General features: G+C 44.8%; 1 protein-coding gene across 2 annotated transcripts in view; it reads left to right on the top strand.

The window, feature by feature from the left end:
• The window catches only part of RAD18 (RAD18 E3 ubiquitin protein ligase), a 32,105-nt gene that overhangs the window by 6,219 nt on the left and 7,678 nt on the right, over window positions 1-18,208 (top strand). For both annotated transcript variants that reach the window (XM_040076188.2, XM_040076189.2), the window contains exons 5-11: window positions 693-1,042; window positions 2,260-2,359; window positions 4,648-4,832; window positions 5,918-5,994; window positions 6,660-6,720; window positions 9,036-9,170; window positions 12,241-12,397. In XM_040076188.2, the coding sequence (XP_039932122.1) occupies window positions 693-1,042; window positions 2,260-2,359; window positions 4,648-4,832; window positions 5,918-5,994; window positions 6,660-6,720; window positions 9,036-9,170; window positions 12,241-12,397 (1,065 nt within the window). The remainder of the gene's footprint in view (window positions 1-692; window positions 1,043-2,259; window positions 2,360-4,647; window positions 4,833-5,917; window positions 5,995-6,659; window positions 6,721-9,035; window positions 9,171-12,240; window positions 12,398-18,208) is intronic.

Below are 18,208 nucleotides of genomic sequence, written 5' to 3'. Positions count from 1 at the left end.
GATGTTAAGAAGCCATCCATCTTTAGTTAAACAGGTGGTTTTTAACTCCCTGCCCTGACCCATCTCAGTGACTGAGGAGGCTTTGGGTAGTGGCTGTTTTGGTGGATCTGGGCTCGCTGGCACTTGGTTGATTCATCTCTCAGCCTTCAAAGGGAAGGACACTGCTCTGCTCATAAACTGAGTGTTGTCAGCTGTGCTGCAGGTACTGCTTTGTGCCAGCAAGGTAAAATTCTGTCAGCTCAGGGCTCATACAGTCTGTTAAATTCTTGAGGGTGTCACAGGTGACACTGAGACCTACACAATGTGCAGAGGTTTTTGAAAATCCTGTAGCACTGATGTGCTCCCAGGTGAGTTGGCCAGGCTGGTGATGGCAGAGGCTGGACCCCTCCATCACTGCATGCTTTCTCTGGGCTTACTGAGTGATAGATGAGCTGTCAGCCTAGTCATGCTTGTCTGGCTCTTCTGTCCCTGGGGCTGGGGCATGGGACCATGAGGTGTCATCACCCAGCTGCTCATGAGCCAAAAAAAACACATTCTGGGAGAAGCCAGTGTGGGACTGCTCCTTCTTTTGCCCTCAGTCCTAGCACTTCCTGTATTTTTCACACCCAAAAAAGAGTGTATGTTGGCAAACAAGTTTTCAGGTTCTTGGCACCATCCAGTGTGCTAGCTGTGTGTTCTGTGGGTGTTTCTAGACAGCAGCTGTTGCAGTTGGTGTTGGATGCTCCCCCAGTTCCATCCCCTCCGGCCCTTAGCCAGCGCCCGGCTGCCGAGAGCCATGAGAGTCCTGTTTCTCAGCCAGATTCTAAAGAGGTGCCAGGGATTGTCAGCTTCTTAAGAAAGGACAAAGTCTGCTCCTCCACGAAGGCAGGTGGCCTGGCATGGACTGGTCAGAAGGGTTTCAAAACCGAGGAACACCACGACTTTCACAGCACTTCTGCAGAGGCTGGTGGTAAAGACAACAAAGTGGGGTCACAAGAGATTCCTGGGTGCACGAAAAATCATGAAAAGCCTTCTACATCTGTGGTTAAAGAAGACAAGAAAGGTGAGGTGTTTAATTTCTGGTTATGTCCCGCTCTCTCCCCCGTGTGTGGCTGGCTGTGTGCGTTAGAGGACCCTCAGTATGTGGCACCCACCCCATTTCTCCACGTGGTTCTGATCTGTGTGGCACGTTCAGCTCCTTCCCCTTTAACTGGCCTGTGCTCCTTTCACATCTCTGCTCGTGTGGGACAGCTCTGCTCCAAGAGTGTTCATGAGAAAGCCTGAGCTGCTGCCAAGGAATTAAATGGAATTCAGCGCTTACAGATTCCTTTGCTTTGAGTAACAACACTAAAAAACAATAGTTGTGCAACAGTCTTAGTAAAAATGAAGTAATTTCTCTTCTCTTCCCCCTAATGACTAGACTGACACTGGCATTTATTCTGCTCTTGTATCCTTGAGTAACCAGGTGCAGGTTATTTTATAATGTGTTTGTTGTTTGAGGGATGAGCCTGAACTCAAAATGAGCACGGCAGCAGTTCTGTTAATATTTCTGTTCACACAGTCTCCAGAAGAGTCATCTGCTTTATTCTTTTGTAATTTTAGAGAGTTAAGGTGAATTTACTGTGAAGCATGAAAATGCTCATTTATACTAATCAACCACAATAAAGTGGCAGAGTTCTCTTAGTTCTGACATGCTGGCAGCCATCCTATTGACCCAGCTAAAAGCCTAAATTAAAACAAAGCACCATGTAGGAGTGTACCCCTGGTTCTTATTAGTTCAAATTTAGCTGTTGTTTTGTTTAACAATTCATTCATCTGGAACTCTGAAGTTCAGATATATTCATTAGCTGGGTGAATCCTGCTTAAAGAGGTACCACAGCCAGGAAAGGAGCCATGGGGAACCTGTCATGCTTTTACACAGCAGACTGGTATTGCTAATTTAAAACTCACATGAAATTTTACTGCTTGTTTATTTTTGAGCAATTAAAACTTTCACTTGCTTCCCATTTTATGATCTTTTTGAATCTTTGAGCACGCATCACATGGAAATTATTTTCAGGAATACAAAGCTTTTGGTCAGACAGTATTTATGAAACACCTGCAGTGAGAGGGTTTAGTGTTCTTTGTTCCTGTTCTGAGAACTCAGATGTAACATTCAGTACAGTAACAGCTCAGGACTAGTGTGTTTTGTTACTGTCCCAACTGTGTGTTTCTCAGAGGAAAACATTCGCTCTTTGCTGTTATATCCACACCAGTGAATTCCTTCTCCCTTGCTTTCAGTGGAATGTCCTGTTTGTGAGGTTGCTATTCTAGAGCAATATATAAACAAACATCTGGATAGCTGCTTGACCAGAGAGGAGAAGAAGGACAGCCTCCGAAGGTAAGGAGCAGCTCTGGGAGCTTCCAAACGTGTGTGGCTGCTTGGTGCACTGCTGCACTCAGAGCTCTTTGTTGCTGGGGTGTAAGAGTTGTGGTCTGTGTTTGTTTCTGGCTTCCCTGCTGTGTAGAGCACTCAGAAATCACTGTGGGGATTGTCCCTCCTTGAGAAGATGTGTGGATTGCCAGCTCAATTGCCCTTTGGCTTTAGTGGCAAGAAAACGGTGACCAATGCTTTAAAAAATTCAGCACAAGGAGTTAGTCTGTGTGTTGTCACCTTTCTGCTCCCTGGCATTAAAATTCCCTTTGGATAACACTGATTCCCATTTTTCATTTGGTGAATGAATTGCTTCCTTCGGTTCAGGTGTGCCAAGAGACATTTTCTTCAATAGCTGTCAAGTTAAAGAATAAAAATTGCACCTTTCTCTCCTCTCAGCGGGGCTGTTGAAGTTTCCTGAAGATCTCGATTTCCATAAGATTAATGCATTCCTTTGGCTCTGTGCCCCTGCCCCAGCATTGGTCACGGTCGCCACATTCACATCAGAAGTGGAGTTTCAGTTTGTTTTGCTTACAGCAGAAATTTAGGCTGCTGTTATTTCTGACTGATCAGACTGAAGAACTGGGAGGATTTGTACTTCAATGCTTGTTTTTCCAATTCCCCTGAACCTTGAATTAGAAAGTAATTTTGTGTTAAAGCTCTTGTTTTGCCCAGTCATGCTTAGAGTGCAGTCTGTAAGCTAAAGGACTTTCAAGATGGAAAAATGGTCAATGCATATTGAAATGTGATGTTGCATTTAATTTCCATTTGGAGTGGTTTAGTGCTTTCTCTGTTGTTAATAAATGGGAAAATAAGCCAGATCCATCTTGTTGTCACGCCCGTGTCCCTAACAGGATTTGAAATGCTGCTTATTTAATCTCTAGACTGCTTAGGCCTTCAGCAGGTGCCACATCCACAGTGCCCTTGGGGACTGGCACTCGTGGGGCAGTGCCTGGTGTGTGGTGTTTGGTAGCAGCACATCCCTAGTGCTTCTCTGAGCAGCGTGAGCTCTGTTTATCCTCAGAGCAGGCTGTGTTAACAGCTGAGCACTTCCAGCAGAACTGCTAATTTAGCCCCCCGGAGCTCCAGGGGGGTAATTCCAGTGTGTTAGTGTGTTTCCAGAGAGCACTGTGTTTCTCAAGCATGGGGAAACCCAACCAACATTAGGATTTAAACCTGTTGTGAGCTGTTTTCCTGTGGCTGACTGCTGGAAAGCTGTCAGCACGCTTTAGGTCATGCTGCTGGTGAGCTGGAATATGCACCGAGCTTCTGTAGGACTCCCAACAGATTTAATTTAATTATTCAGTCAGATTTTTTTATATTTCCCAAAAGAATCTGAAAAAAGTTTCCCTGAAGAGTGTATTGTGGTAATCCATCTTCTTTTTACCAGCCATGCTATAGAGCTGGATGAGAGTAAATGAATTATTGACAGTTTTTTGTAGAAGACTTTTTTTTTTTTTTTAACCTTGAAATTTTCAATGTAATAAGTTGAAAGTGCTGAATAGTTATCAAATAAATCTCTCATTTTCACAGTGGAAAGCTGTTAACTGCTCTCTAATCCAGACTAGTGCAGCTGAGCTTTATTTTGCTGCAGAAAGAAAAATGTCTAATTAAATGCTTTTGCTCTGTGAATTACTGCAATTTCAGAAGATGTAGATGGGTTTTGGCCCCTTTGTTTTTCCTAGTTTGAGGGTATCTCACCAGGAGGTGTAGGGCAGCCTGAGCTAATTTGACAGGTCTGCTGTCAGGAAATGTTAGGCTAATTTTAGGTGACAGAAGTTGTACTAGGACTTGAATTTTCTCTGGCAGTTTCCTGTAATTAAGATGTTTTCCCCAGCTGTGCCAAGAATGTTGAGTCCTTCTGTCAGAAAGCAGTGGAAAGCAGTAAATTTTGGCTTTAGATGTTATTTCTCTGAGAGCACTGTTACTTATCTTTAGCGTCTCTTTCTGTATCACCAAACCACCCTTCTGTTAGCTGGGAACTGCTGCCTTCAGGTACATGGCTATTTTTCTCAAGGACATTTTTCTAGAAGGCTGAAAAATCTCCTAATTCAAGTTTTGGCTGGATGTTTTAATGCTTTTAATATTTCTCCAGCTGATTCAAGTAAGCCATGGCCATTACTGGGGTGGAAAGCCCAAGTTTCTTTCCTGTGTGTGTTATCCTGGGTGGGTGAAGTACCCTTAAGTAATTGTAAATACTTTGATTTTCATAGGAGTACTAATTAAATAGAGTCTCTTTTGTTTTCCTTTGGCAGTTCTGCTCACAAAAGGAAGCTGATGTCCAAGGTTGTTTATAACCTGCTGTCGGATCGAGATCTGAGGAAGAAGCTCAAGGAACACGGTCTGTCTACCTCTGGCACCCGCCAGCAGCTCATTAAGAGACACCAGGAGTTTGTGCACATGTACAATGCTCAGTGTGATTCCCTAAATCCCAAATCAGGTAAGTGAGAGGCTGCAGGGAGGTTGCTGCCGTCACAAACCATCAGTCTGCTCTTGCCCTTCCGTTACCTCTGGGGTAATGCTGGTTTGACTGGTGGGAGAACTGGAGCTGGAAGGATTTATCTTGTGTGAGTCAAGATCAGTGCAGAATACTTGTCTAAGCTGCTGGGAGTACTCGGGGTGAGCCTTCCCTCCGTACTGGGGTGGGGTGGCACTGAGTCTGCCTCGTTCATGCAGAGTGAAGGAAGGGTTCTGGGGTGTGTGGTGTGCCCTTCAGCTGCTCTCCCCTAAATAATGCCAGCCTCTTCTGTGTCCAGAACCTGTGCACGCAGGGTGAATTATTAAACTCACACGTAGGATGCAGACGTGCACTTTGGGTGGTAGCAGGGAGCCCCAGGTCACTGTGTAACACGAGTAGCTGAGCTTCCGAGGAAGCACAGGTGCCAGATTCCTGGAGAGTGCTTGAACCAGTTTGGAACAGGTTTTATTCTTTCACAGCTTAATAAACTTTTGTTCTGCTTCGCTGTATGGTAAAGTGTTTATTTTAATAACTGCCCACAGCTGTCTGGCAGTGCTGTGGAGATGATGAAGTGCAGAAACAGATTTGTAAACGTAAATGTCAAAGTAAACTGTGCAGGGTTCTGCGTAGCCGTGGCTCTAGTTAAATGTTACAGTTATGCTGTTTATAGGCTTTGGTTGTGTCTGACAATCGTTGAAGCCGGTTGTAATTCCTCTGTGGGCTTTGCCCTTGAGCCTGCACATGGTTGTGTTGCCCTGGAAGGTGGTTTGGGGGACAGATAAAGATAAACAGTCGATGCAATGATTGAAACTGAAACATCCAGTATGAAATGGAAAGTCTCTCTGAACGGCGGCCTGTGTGCCACAAGCGCTGGTGTGTGCAGGAGGGAGCTTTGGGAGGATTTGGAAGGACAGCATGTTTGCCTGGGATTGGAGCCTGAGCTTTCCCTCTCGGAGAGCTGTTGCTGTTTTTGTGTTTTAAATTCAGGGTAGTTTCAGTCTGTGCTGTTACTGCTATTTATTACCCAGCTCCTGTTTCAGCGATCCCTTTCTTGTACTTCCAAACAGTTGCGGAGGTTGTTAAAGAGCTGGAGAAGAATGAGAAGGTTCGGGTTCAGCTAGAGTGTAACAAACCTGGGGAGAATGTAAGTGACTGCTCCTGGTTCTCACAGAGGGGTGCCAGCAGAAACTGCAGGGTGGGCACTGAGTGTCTGCCTCTTGCTTTGTTGTGGGAATTCCCAGGTTGCATATTAGAGCTCACATTTAGCATCCTGTGATGGACCTGATTTTCTCACACCACACGTTTGTCCTGGGCAGTCCTGGCTGTGCTGCTGAGCTTTATGCCCAAACCCTTTATGTAGAAGCAAATTTTGATTGCAATAAAAATTCTTGAGTAACGTTCTCCTTGGCCATACTGGAAGATTTTGACCCTCCATGGCAGTGTGGGGAATACTTTGCTTCCTAGAATTCTCTAGGATTTAGCTAGCAAATTCCATCCTTCCGTATCGGCACTAGTGCCTGTTCTTTTCCCATGACATTTGATACTTTGGTGACTTTTGAAGCCTGTTCGTTGCGCAGCGTTAGGAAATATTTTATGGTGTTCCATGGGCTGCCTTGGTCCCGGTGACTCGGGGGAAGCAGGGCAGGACACTGGATATGTTCTGTGAATGTGGATTAATGTGATGAGGTGCTGAAAGCTGGGGGGAAAAAACCAAACAGTTGCTTCTTCTGGTTTTAAGTCTCTAATTTCAAAGTCTGCAGCTTTATCGTCTTTTTATTTATGTTAAAAACATTTGTGTGATTTTTGTAGAGCTTGACCTTCACAAAGGACCAGACAGAGGAAGAAATAGATGAGATTCATACTGAGTATCGTAAGTAACATGCAAATTTCACCTCATTTTGCTTTGAAATTCACTTTCTTTTCCTTTGAGCTAAGATACACACACCGATTGCCTCCAAAGGCATCTCTGTTTATGCACTTTGTTCTTTCTCAGTCTCTTGCCATGTTTGCTGACACGAGGAGAGCAGAGCAGGGTGTGGGATGTGCAGTGTGTGGTGTCACTGGGAGCCCTCTGCAGTAGAACTCTCTGAAAAGCCTTCCTGAGCCCACAGGGGGCTGGCCTTCCTGCTCCTGCTTTTATTTCTTGGCCTCTTGTACACATTTAGAACAAAACTATATTTAATACTGTCTTAATTTTTCAAAGATGGTATTTGATTGAGTTTAGATTGCTAAAAGGGCATGGCTACAAAACTAATCACTTGGAGATCTTGATAGTCTCAAGCAGACTAACTGAAAATTGAAAAGTTAAGAAAAATGGGAAAAAGGGGAAGATAGAAAAATATTTTAATGGGAAGATATGGTTTTAAAAATAATAAAAAATACCGACCAAAGAGACTAATGGTAACTGGTGTCAGGTAATTATTTCTCATAAAACAATAAGGAAGAAATCATAAGCATGAAAGAAGAACTGTTTGTTAAAACTCAAGAGTAATTTGAGATTAAAGAACTCTTATCAAATGCCATTATTTCACTGTAAAAGAGATGGACTTTAAAAAGTTTTGTTGCACAATGAAGCATTTTTTCCCCTTTTATTTTACAGCATTTACACCCCAAATCCTAATTCCCAGCCGAATGAATGAACTGTGGTGTAAATTCTGAATAAGACCCCCCAAATGTGCATTTGTTCTGATTTTCCATCTGAAAAAACACTCTGGGGCTGTGAACAGCCTTGGGGAAAGGCAGGACAAACTGTTGGGGAGAAAATGCTTTTTTCTGCTTCTTTGCACTTTTCCAGGCTCTTGGCAATTTGCACATTGCACTGTTGGCTTTTTTTTTGCTGTTTATGAAATAGCAATTAATACTTTGGCTTGATGAACCTGAGGATGGGAGCTGGCTGGGAGCTCTGCCTGGCAATTACAGCCACTGTCATTTCCTTCTGCTCTGCAGGACTCGGGACACCCTCAGCCCATTCTGCATTTTTCATGGTCTCTATTTAAAGAGTTAATCTACAGGAAAGGAAGGAAGTGAAAAAAATTATTTGGTTGCCTTTTCTGGTTATAAATCTTTTCATTTGCCGCGTTCTTTGGAGGTCTGCTGCTCTGTCTTGTGTTTTGGATGTTTGTTGTTCTGTCTGGGGCTGGTTTACGTCGCTGCAGTTTGGTGGGATGTGCTTGGGGTGTCGTTTCAGCACCACAGTGATTTACAGCACAGCTCAACAGTGCTTGTGTGCCAGGACATTTCTTTTCAAGAAGCTTTGTAGTTCTGCCATGAGCCAGAACAACAAAAGATAGTAATGCTGGAAAAACTGAAGCACCAAAGGAATTCTGTAATGAGAGTGCAGCGACTCAGACACGACATCTGGGACAGAATTTGCTTTTTATTAACAGAACTTTTGGCCTTATGTGGTGTTTTCAGCTACTCGGGGAAAGGGAGTCGGTGTCAAATCTGTTTCCTTCTGTGGGGCAGAACTTGGTGCTGTTTTATCATAGAATACATCAAAGAATTTCTTCACTGGGAGGGTGGTCAGCCTTTGGAATGGGCTCCTCAGGGAGGTGACACAATGCTTGACAGTCCTTTCTGAGAAGAAATTCTTGCTGATGTCCAGCCTGAGGCTCCCCTGGCACAGTTGGAGGCTGGTTCCTCTCATCCTGTCCCCGTTCCCTGGGAGCAGAGCCCTGCTCCTCCTGTCAGTGGGTTCCCTCCCTGCCTGGCCAGGCTTAGGTGATCCACAGCACCCTGCTGAGGACACCAGGTATTTTCCCAGCCTCTGAGTAAAGCACTTCAGGTACCAAGGTTAAACAATTCCATTGCTTTGGCTGAGCAGCAGAGGAATGCTTAAAACATACCAAGTGATTGAAAGTGCAGGGAGTATTTGCATTATTAACTTACTTAAAATAAGTAAACTTTACTTACTTTAACTTACTTAAAGTAATGGGCATGGCACAGAGCATCGGGTGTTCATTTGTGCCAGTGCTCTGGACTGTGGGTAGCTCTAAAAATGCACAGACACAGATTTGGATCATTAATAAAATGTAGAATATATCACGGTGCTGGGTTGGTTTTCATCTGCTGTAACAAAAATGCTTTTATTTCAGTTTTTTGTGTCCATTTCTGTTCACGTCCTTTCAGTGTTTGTGCCACACCTTAGTCCTGTGGGGCGGTCAGTGACGTTCTGTTCCCTTCCAGGAAACAAACACCGAAGTGAATTCAAGTTCTTGGTGGATCAAGTAAATAAACGGTGGAAGAAAATAGGTGTGAAGAAAACAGAAGGTGCTCCAATCAAAGAGGAAGTCTCTGTCAAAGAGCTGCCAGCAGCTGCAGGTCAGTGACATTTAGTATGGTTCCCTCTTGGGCCACACTGAGAAGCGTGGGGTTCCCAAAGAAATGGTCTTTCATCTGTTGCTGTTCTTCTAGAGCCTTTGAGGGGGGAAAAAAACCCAATCAGCATAAAGATCAAACAGACCCTAAAATGATTTACTACTGTTGATTTTAGTGTGGAACATGAGCATAAATATATTAGTTTGATGTGCTTTATCTGGGGCACATTCCAGTTGTTGAAAAGGGCTGTCAGGTTCCGGTTCAGGTTTTCTGGAGGTGCTGAGGGTGGCCACATGACCACTCTGGAAGGAAGGGGAAGGTGGGTGCTGCTTGCTGCCTTTCAGCCTTCCGGGATCAATACTGGGAGAGGGGTTGGCAGAAGGGAGCTGCAGAGGTGTTTGTGGGGATTGGATTCAGGAATTACTTGTCCTGAGACTGAAGCAATAGAATCCCTGGGCTTGTTTTGGGCTGTTCATGCAGGGTGTTGCTGTGTTTTGTTTTCACATGCTGCAGCACAGTGGGAATGCATGGCTGCAGTTGCTCACAGTGGGAGGAAGGAGCAGCCTCCAGCCCCTTCCTTCTCCTTCTCCTTCCTCCCCACAGCACCAAACCTCACCTGGGTGTGCCCTGAGCCTGCTGCCTGCGGGATCCTCTGCTCTCCTTTGGGTTGTGCTTCCTGGCTGCTTTGGCAGGGAACAACTGTCTTTGAATGTGGGATTTAGAAGAGCATTCCTCAGCCTAATAGAACTTGTGGATTTCTAATCTATTTAAGAGACTGTGTTTTGGCGGGAGTCCCACCGGCCAAGATGGGATGTGCTGTTTTCTGTACCCTTGGGAAAACATGGCAGTGTAGTTTGCCCCAGCTCTCACAAATCCCTGTGCTCTTGAGCTGACAATCTGTGGCTCTCTCCAGAGCTGGCTCTTCCAGCAGAGCCCTGAAGAGTAAAAAGAAATGAAGAAAACAGTATAATAGTATGAATTTTATCCTTATTGTTTCCTGCAGACCTTGATGCAGTGCTTAATCTGTTCCGTGTGAAGGGGAAAAGTTAAGGAACCTCAAGGATAAAAGACTTTAAGCTGTTCTCTTCTATAGCAGAAATAGAGGCAATGTGTTATTGGATAATGGGGTGACAGCTGTGATTTCCAGCTCTAGAAGGGAGGGATGGGCTGCTGTGGATTTGGGGGTTTCTGTCTCCTATGTGTGCTGCCCTGCAGGCTCTGAGAAGAGCTGAAGTAAAACCATAGAGGTTTTTCCACAAGAGTGATCAGGTAGAAAATTACTTGGAGCAGATGTATCATCCTGCATCATGTTCAGAATGTGGCAGCACCTCGTTTGGCTCTGGCAAACCTGCACAATTTCTATTACACTTTGTTCTCTGAGCTTCCAATAATCCTTGGAATTTCAGTTTTGAGTTTTATGCAGAACATCTGCACTCAAATGACTGTTTGTAAACAACTGAAGAAGCAAAAAGGTGATTTACAGGGAAGAAACAGATGCCTAAAGCCTGTTTCCTCAGGGTTCCTTGTTAACAGCAATTGCCTTTTAATTAAACTGGGAGTTACAGCATGGCAAAGGAGGAAGCCAGTAATGGCCTGATGGTAACAGCTGGTAGAGCCAAAGCTTTGTCTGCATTCCTTACCTCATGGAAGTGGTGGAATTGTACAGAATTAAAACAGACCTTTGGTTTGATTGGGTTTTGTTGGTTTGTTCGTTTATTGCAATTCCCTCCTCCATCTCTTCCATTGTCCTCTCCTGTACTATTGGTTGATGTTATTTAACCTCACTCTGTCTGTGGTGACATTTTACTCATCTGTTCCTCATTTACATCATCTTGCTTTTCATATTTAAGCTTAAAATATCTTTCCCAGTCTTTATAACTTGTACACATGGGGCTATGTTTTGCCTAAGGGGAAGTGCCATAAGGATTTGATATATATTGGTGCTAAATAATTTGATTTGATAAATATTAGCTGTGCTGGGCTGCATTATTGCACAGGCCTTTGCTATTTTTACCCTGCTAATTTCAGAGTTGTTTCATTAGTTGGACAACCGAGTTGCTGGGATGTGCTGGTTGTTTTCAGCAGACAAAAATATGCCCCTGATATTTAATTATGCCTGTTAGTGGGAGAGAAAGGCCAAGCTGAGCTGATTGTGAAGCCCCTCCACGCTCTAATTAAAGTTCTGCTTGGCCGTTTCTGTCTGAACCATTGCTGGAGGAGCAGAAAGGTCGGAGCAGTTTGAGCAGGAACATGGCCTGGGCCCTGAGCTGGAGCCGGGACACATCTGTGACTGTCATCACCAGTCATCATCGGTGAGACGGGTCTGGGGAGGGCTTCGTGTCCTGAGGCATTTTTAGTTAAGTAACTCACTTGCAGATATTTGTGGGTATGGCATAAGGGCAGTCTGTCTTTTCATACCAGGATTTTTAACCTAGATCTGTTTTCTCGTTGGAGAGGAAGAAGGTGTCTTTTCAGAGAACTGTTCATCTTTTCATTGAACAGAACACTTGACACAAAACCAGCAGAATGGTTTTCAATTTTTGTCCGTTGTGTTGTCTAGAAATTATTTTTCCTGCTGAAATGGAAGTGTCAGTGCGCTGACCTTGTCTTAGCTGCAGAAGGAAGTAAATCACAGCTGAAAATAAGCCTGTTAACTTGATCTCTAAAACTTAGAGCTCAAGCTGTCTGATGCAGGGGCTGAAGGGAATAGGTAGCACAAGCAGCTAACAGTGCTCATTAAATGTGTGCTAATTTCTGAAATAAGGTTCCATCTTATGAAATGTGTAACACATCCTCACCCTTTATTTCTCTCCTTGTGTTTGAAACTCAGCAGTGAAACGTTTCTGGTTCTCTGGGAGTTGTTGGTTGGTTTCTTTTTTTAAATATACATGAAAAGAAATTCAACTTTTGAAACTATCAAAGTTTTGGAAAACAAGTATGTGGGAATGAGATGTTAGTATTTAAATGTGCATAACTTAATTTTTTTGCAAAAGTCTATCTCTAGGCTGCAGAATCCTAAGCAATAGTATTTTGCATTATCATTTTTTCTAATCTGTGTCTTTCCTCTTGGCAGAGCCTGGGGAAGAGCATCACACAGCCGTTGTCCCTGGAAAAGCCCAGGCACTCCAAGCAGAAATTCCTGATGGCCAAAGAAGTGACTCTCATGGTTTGAAGGAATGGCAGAGATCATCCTCTCCTGAGTTCTCGCTGTCCTCTGGCTCAAGCAGCAGGTTCGTGAGGGACTCCCTGCCCGGTTTGTGCTGCGCCAGAGCTGACAGGGAGCAGCTGTGGCAGTAACAGGGAGCACTGCAGGCATCCAGCTGCACAGGAGGGGGCTGAGCTGTGCCCACGGATTCCTTCTGCACCGTGTTCCTGGTGTTCAGTAGCTTGAGGGATGGAGCTCAAATACATGTAGAATTTTCTAAGCAGTGTGTAATGACAAGAGGGACCTTCCATCATCTCCAGGCAGCACTTCAGCTGCGCTTTCACTGCATTACTGCTGTTGTTCTCCTCTAGGGATTGCACGTGTAAATGCTCCTTTTGATACAGAAGCAGGGAGTGGAATGTCTGAGGAACCAGGAGTGTGTTTGGTGAGTCCCTTCCACTGCTTCACCTTCCGTCTGCTGGATGTTTTATTTAGAGAGGTCCCAAAATTGATACGGCCCCAGTCTTTTAAGCAGTATAGCTGTAAGGACCTGTGGCCCCAGTTTCTGGAGCAAAGGTGGAAAAGTCACTGGAAGCAAATGCAGAATAATTGGGTTTTGCTATGTGTCTAAAAGCAAGAGAGCTAATCTTGCTATCTTGCTGATAACAGAAATGAGAGGAGAATGCAGGTCTACATTACCAGCAATAAAAGGGTTTCCTGTGTTTTTAGAAGTGGAAGATAATCATAAGAAGTAGCTGAAAGTCACCATCTGAGCTAGGAGTGACATTTCTTGATCTCCCACCCCTTAGACCCTTAGTACCTGCCTCTTCCTCCTTGTTCTGCAAATACTTAGAGTAGTGATTAGCTTCATTAACAGAGCAATCTAATTGAAATATTTTAACAGAAATCAATTTTCCTAAAGTCATTTTTGTTCACAAAGGGCTTTTAAAATCATCATGAGGTTTAAAGAGTCAAGAGGTTGTAAAAGTCAAGAGGTTTTAAAAGTCATCATCAGGGCTCCCTTTCACAGAGGGCAATATTGAAGTGTGAGTGAAAGCCTAGGGAGACTTTGGAACAGGGAGATCAGCTAACAGGGATTAGAAAGCATCAAACAGTAAATGTCTTTGTTTTGCAGGATCAAACCTTGCTGCCTGTTTCCATTTCCTTGAATAAGTGGGAGCATACAGTAAATATTTGTCAGTAAACAGCAATATGCTGGCTGGCAGAGCACTTGGGGAGGCAGGAAGGGTCGTTGTTGCCCTTTCAGAATATCACTGCATTTCTGTTTGGCTTCAGACCTGCCTTATAGACCAATAAAGCCCTTCCCCTCCTCTGGCCTTCCCCTCTGTGCTATCTGTGTCTTTCTGCCTGAACTGGCTCTGTAAAATTGACAAAGGAAGCAGCTCAGTTTATTTGCTGTCCAATGTGTAACAAGCCTTTAAGGTGAGCCCGGGACTAGGTTTATCTCAGTTTCTCAGGATGTAAATGATGACAGCAGTTTTTCCTTCCCTGTGATCAGGGAGCTGTTCTGCTGCTCATTTCTTGGTCCCTCCCAGGGCTCTGGATTCACACAGAACTCGCACATTGTCATTCCTGATGTTGGAGTGTCTCATTTCAGGTGGTGCTGGAGCAGATCCCCCAGCTCTGTGGGACACACTGACCTGCAGAGGTTGGGTGATCCTCTGGCCTGAGTGCCCAGGGCAGGGGCAGCTGGAGAGGCCCAGGGAGCCTTGGGGCATCAGCTGCAGCTTCTCCTCCTTTGCATCCAGCCCCAGCGTTGGGACCGCACAAGGACACGGGAGCAGCAGCAGTAATGCAGTGAGAGCTCAGCTGAAGTGGCACGTGCTGCCTGGTGATGATGGAAGGTCCCTCTTGTCTGACCACAGTGTTCCTCATGCCAACCTGCACCTGGCTAAGGAGCGCTTTAGAGTGCTTTCCTGGGTTTTCTGGGAAATAAAGAAAGGTTGCAGGGAGTCCCTCCCTTTCCAAGTGCTGAGGTAGAGGAACGCTTACTGAGAAGAGTCAAATGTGCTCTTTGTCTGGGCTGTTTGTGCTCCTGCTAGCTGCTCTGAAGGGGCAGGAGGGCTGCTGTGCTCAGGGCACTGCCCAGCTCCTGGCTGGGCTCTTGGAGGAGGCCTGTGGGGTCCTGCCATGCCCAGGGACCAGCTTTGGACTGTGCAGCTCCATCCAGGACTGCAGCTCTTCCTCCAGAAGGGCCCTGGATTAGGGCAGCGCTGGCAGGGGCTGAAACAAGCAGGTGTAGTCATTGAAACTGCAGGAAAGAAAGACATATTTTATCACTGGCTGGTTACCACGGGGCTGGTGTTTGCTAATTGTGGTGAAATAAATCCAGCACAAATCAAACAAGAATGATTTAGATGTTGATGGTTTTAGCAGTATTGTGGTATTGCATCAAGTAATGAATTTCTGAGGCTTGTGTTTTTCTGATAACGAGAGGGTATCCTTTGCCAAGAGTAAATGTTTTTCACAATGAAATGTCAAAATTGGAAATATATTTGGAGTTCCAAATCTGCGTGCTGTGTTCCTGTGAGGAGGGCACCTCTAAATGGAAGGCTGTTGTTTTGACGAATTAAAACAAAATGAGGATGTTGAGTAGCGTATAGAATATAACAGAACAGATTGCAAGTCAGAGTTGAAATGTTTGTTCTGCAAAAAGCTGGTTCAAAGAAATCAGTGGTTCTCCTGTTTTCTTCTTCATAAGGTCTTTTTCAGTCTCATGTAATTACATGCTAAGGGAGTAGTTAGTCAAGATTAGAAATTCATCCATTGTACACTAATCACTGATGAACTGATATTATTCAAAGGTCCATGCTAAAACTGAGAAAATGAGAATTTTACTCCTGCTGGAGGAAAGAGCCAGGCCAGGCGTGGAGGCTGTAGCAGCACCCCAAACGTGCTGGTGCTCCAGAGAGATTGATGATCCCACCAAGAGAGCAAACTGTTCGTTACAGATAAGCACCAAAACACAGCCATGGCTTTGAAAGGGTAATTTTTCAAAGCTCTGAAGTCACAGCTGCACAGGGCTTCCACAGGACTGCAGTGCTCCATATGAATAGTCCTGTGGTATTCTTTGAGTTTCTGGGACCGAAGCCAAATTTTATGCAACTACTTAAACAATTGGAACATTAGGAAAGAAATTAGGAGGAACAATGATAAGCCAGTTAATGAGCTATGTAAGGGAAATATTCCATTATAAGTAGTTTATACAATGGGGTTAATACGCAGTTTTTAAAGCAAATTATTTTTTCTTAAAACTGTGTTCAACACAGGTGTCGGTTCCTGGTGACTAGACTGACTTGAACAGCAGACAAAACCCAACATTGGCCTTGTCAGAGAGGCTGAAACACAGTCAGAATTGTGAAATCCTGGTGGGAAAGTGCTGTGTCCCCAGTCTGTGTAAATCCCTGTGCTGTTGGAATACCCAGAGTGACCGCAGTGTGTGCCAGGAGGGGTTCATGCCCAAGGAGGGGGCCTCATTTGCAGTATATGGGGCTTTTTGGCAGCGAGTTCAGGAGCCATTGATCAGGATCCAGGATCTGGATTTAGCAGGTCACTTAACCTTGGATTTATGTGCTTTACATAATGTGGGCTTTAGTTCATCAGCAGAAGAAGAGGTAGAAATAGGAGTGCACTGGATGGCAGCAGCTCTCTGAAATGGGTGACGTGGGTTTGGCAAAGCTGGCAGGATGGAGTGCTTGGAAATGCTGTGTGAGCTCTTCCTGGGCAGCTGCCTCAGTCTGAGTTTGAAGGCAGCGTTGTCCTGCACCCTGGCCACCGCTGTCAGATGAGAGAAGTGTATGAAAATGTGTTCATCAGGGCAATAATTGCCTTTTTTAGTTCTTCAGGACTTTTTTACTTAATAAATCTTGCACTGCTTTGGCTCGGAGATTGTTGTATATCACAGTGTTAGACAGGAGTGTTTGATCTGTGAATTTTGGCCTCAGATATGGCTTCATTGTGAAAGGATGATGATACTTTTCTGCTATGCTGTTGATTCATACTTTTCTTCCCAAAACTTTGAGCTGTAACAAATGGCAGGAGCTGTGAGGCGTGGTGGGCACGTGGTCTGAAGAGGAGGTTCTGGAAGGCCAGGGAAGATGTCATGCTGCACAGCTCATCTCAGACATGACACACTGCCTGGGCTGCTCCAGCAGGAGCTCATCCCGGTCGTTACAGGGGACGCAGTGCAGGCAGGATTGTGGAGGGAGAAAGCTGCTTCCCTCACTCCTGGGGGCTGGCATTCACCTCCAAATGCCACCGGGAAAACGAGATGGGCTGGAGCTCACTGCGTGTGCCAGCACTGAGGGAAAACGTGCCCAGAGCCTGGTGGGATGGAGGGATGGGAGGATGCTGGCTGCTCACCCAGGCCGAGGAGGAACTTAATCTGCCTTAAAGTAAACCAATTCAAAGAGCCGTTTGCCCCTCTCAGTTTTAGAACAAGACATGTCATTCACACTTACATCAGCTTTTTTCTCTCTATTTTAGAGTGGTGTGTTTATCTTAAATGAAAGGCGAGGGGTGGTGGGAGTCAAACCCAGCTGATGGTCAAGAAAGGAAGAGCTGACTCCTGGTTGACTGTCTGTAAGGGATCAGGGAAACCAATCCTGCAGGAACGGACCTGGGGAATTGCCTGAGTCACTGGAGCTGCATTTTTCCCGGTGTGGAGGCATGAATAAGTGCAGATCACCCTGCCACAGGATGCTGGCTGCATCTTGAGCAGTTTAGGTGAAGAGCTTTAATAATATTGCTGTAAAAATTGACTCATCTGGAAATGATCTGTGAAATAGTGGGAGAGATTAGTGACCTCTAGTTAAGAAAAGGGCAGAAAACCTGTTGTGGGAATTTGTCTTGAATTTGGAGTCTGAATGAAGGTCTGAAAGGGTGTTTTGCTGTGCCTGGATGCAATGTAGGTAGATACCTCTGGGGCATTGAAAAGGCAGAAAACACTGAAGAAATGAACAAAACAAAAATTCTAAATTCTGTGAGCTCTTTGACTTCTGTAGGATGAAATTTATAGAAAAAAATCCTTCAGAATGAGGCAGCTGTTTCTCTGATTTAATTCATAATCTTCCATTTAAGGGCTAATCATTTGATGCTAAGAAGAGGGAGGAGTGTTCTTCAGGGGAAGGAAAAGCTAATTTAAAAGCAAATTCAGTTGGTAGTCAAAGTTGCCTTTGTTACAGTGTTTTTTTGATAGTTGTTTTTCAACTGTGGCATATTTAAGATTTTTTAATTTTTTTTTTAATTTTCAAAGACTTTTGTCCCCTGGCATGTGTCAGAAAGGTGTATAATTACCTCAGCTCCAAATGCAGCCTTGCTCAGGCTTTGTGACTGAAATCCGTGTCTGGCAGAGCCGGGATGCTGCTTCAGTGGGCGTGGAGCAGTGGGATGCTGGAAGAGATCCTGAAGCTCAGGGCTTTGGCTCCAGCTGGAAGTTCAGAACCCTGGTTTGTACAGCTACTGCAGCTCCTCAGTCTCTGACTGCAATTAGGGCGTAGGAGTTAATTGGGTTCTCTGGGGACCCATGGCTGTGGCGTCAAGGGCCCATTCACAGCTCCATGTGTAGGCCAAAGGTGGAACTCGCTCTAGGACGTTTTGTACTTGGTTTTAAAAAAGTTTGGTAGGCCTAGACCATGGATTCCACATGTGAATTCTGACCGTGCGTTACTGGTTTGAGCATTGGCCAGATTTTTTTCAGTTTTATTGTTTTGCGGTGACAAACGCGGCGGGTGATAAATGCTGCAGTTTTCAAGGCAGGGAAGTACATCATGTTCAGGCCTCAAACCTGTTCTTTTTCTATTTTAGGGGACTAAAAGCACACAAATAGCCCTGTGTCCTCCCCAGTTCTTTTTTAAAATGCAGCTGGAACATCAGA

This window comes from Hirundo rustica, chromosome 12, assembly GCF_015227805.2.
Source record: "Hirundo rustica isolate bHirRus1 chromosome 12, bHirRus1.pri.v3, whole genome shotgun sequence".
NCBI classification, from domain to species: domain Eukaryota; kingdom Metazoa; phylum Chordata; class Aves; order Passeriformes; family Hirundinidae; genus Hirundo; species Hirundo rustica.
This window is presented reverse-complemented; position numbering and strand designations above follow the sequence as displayed.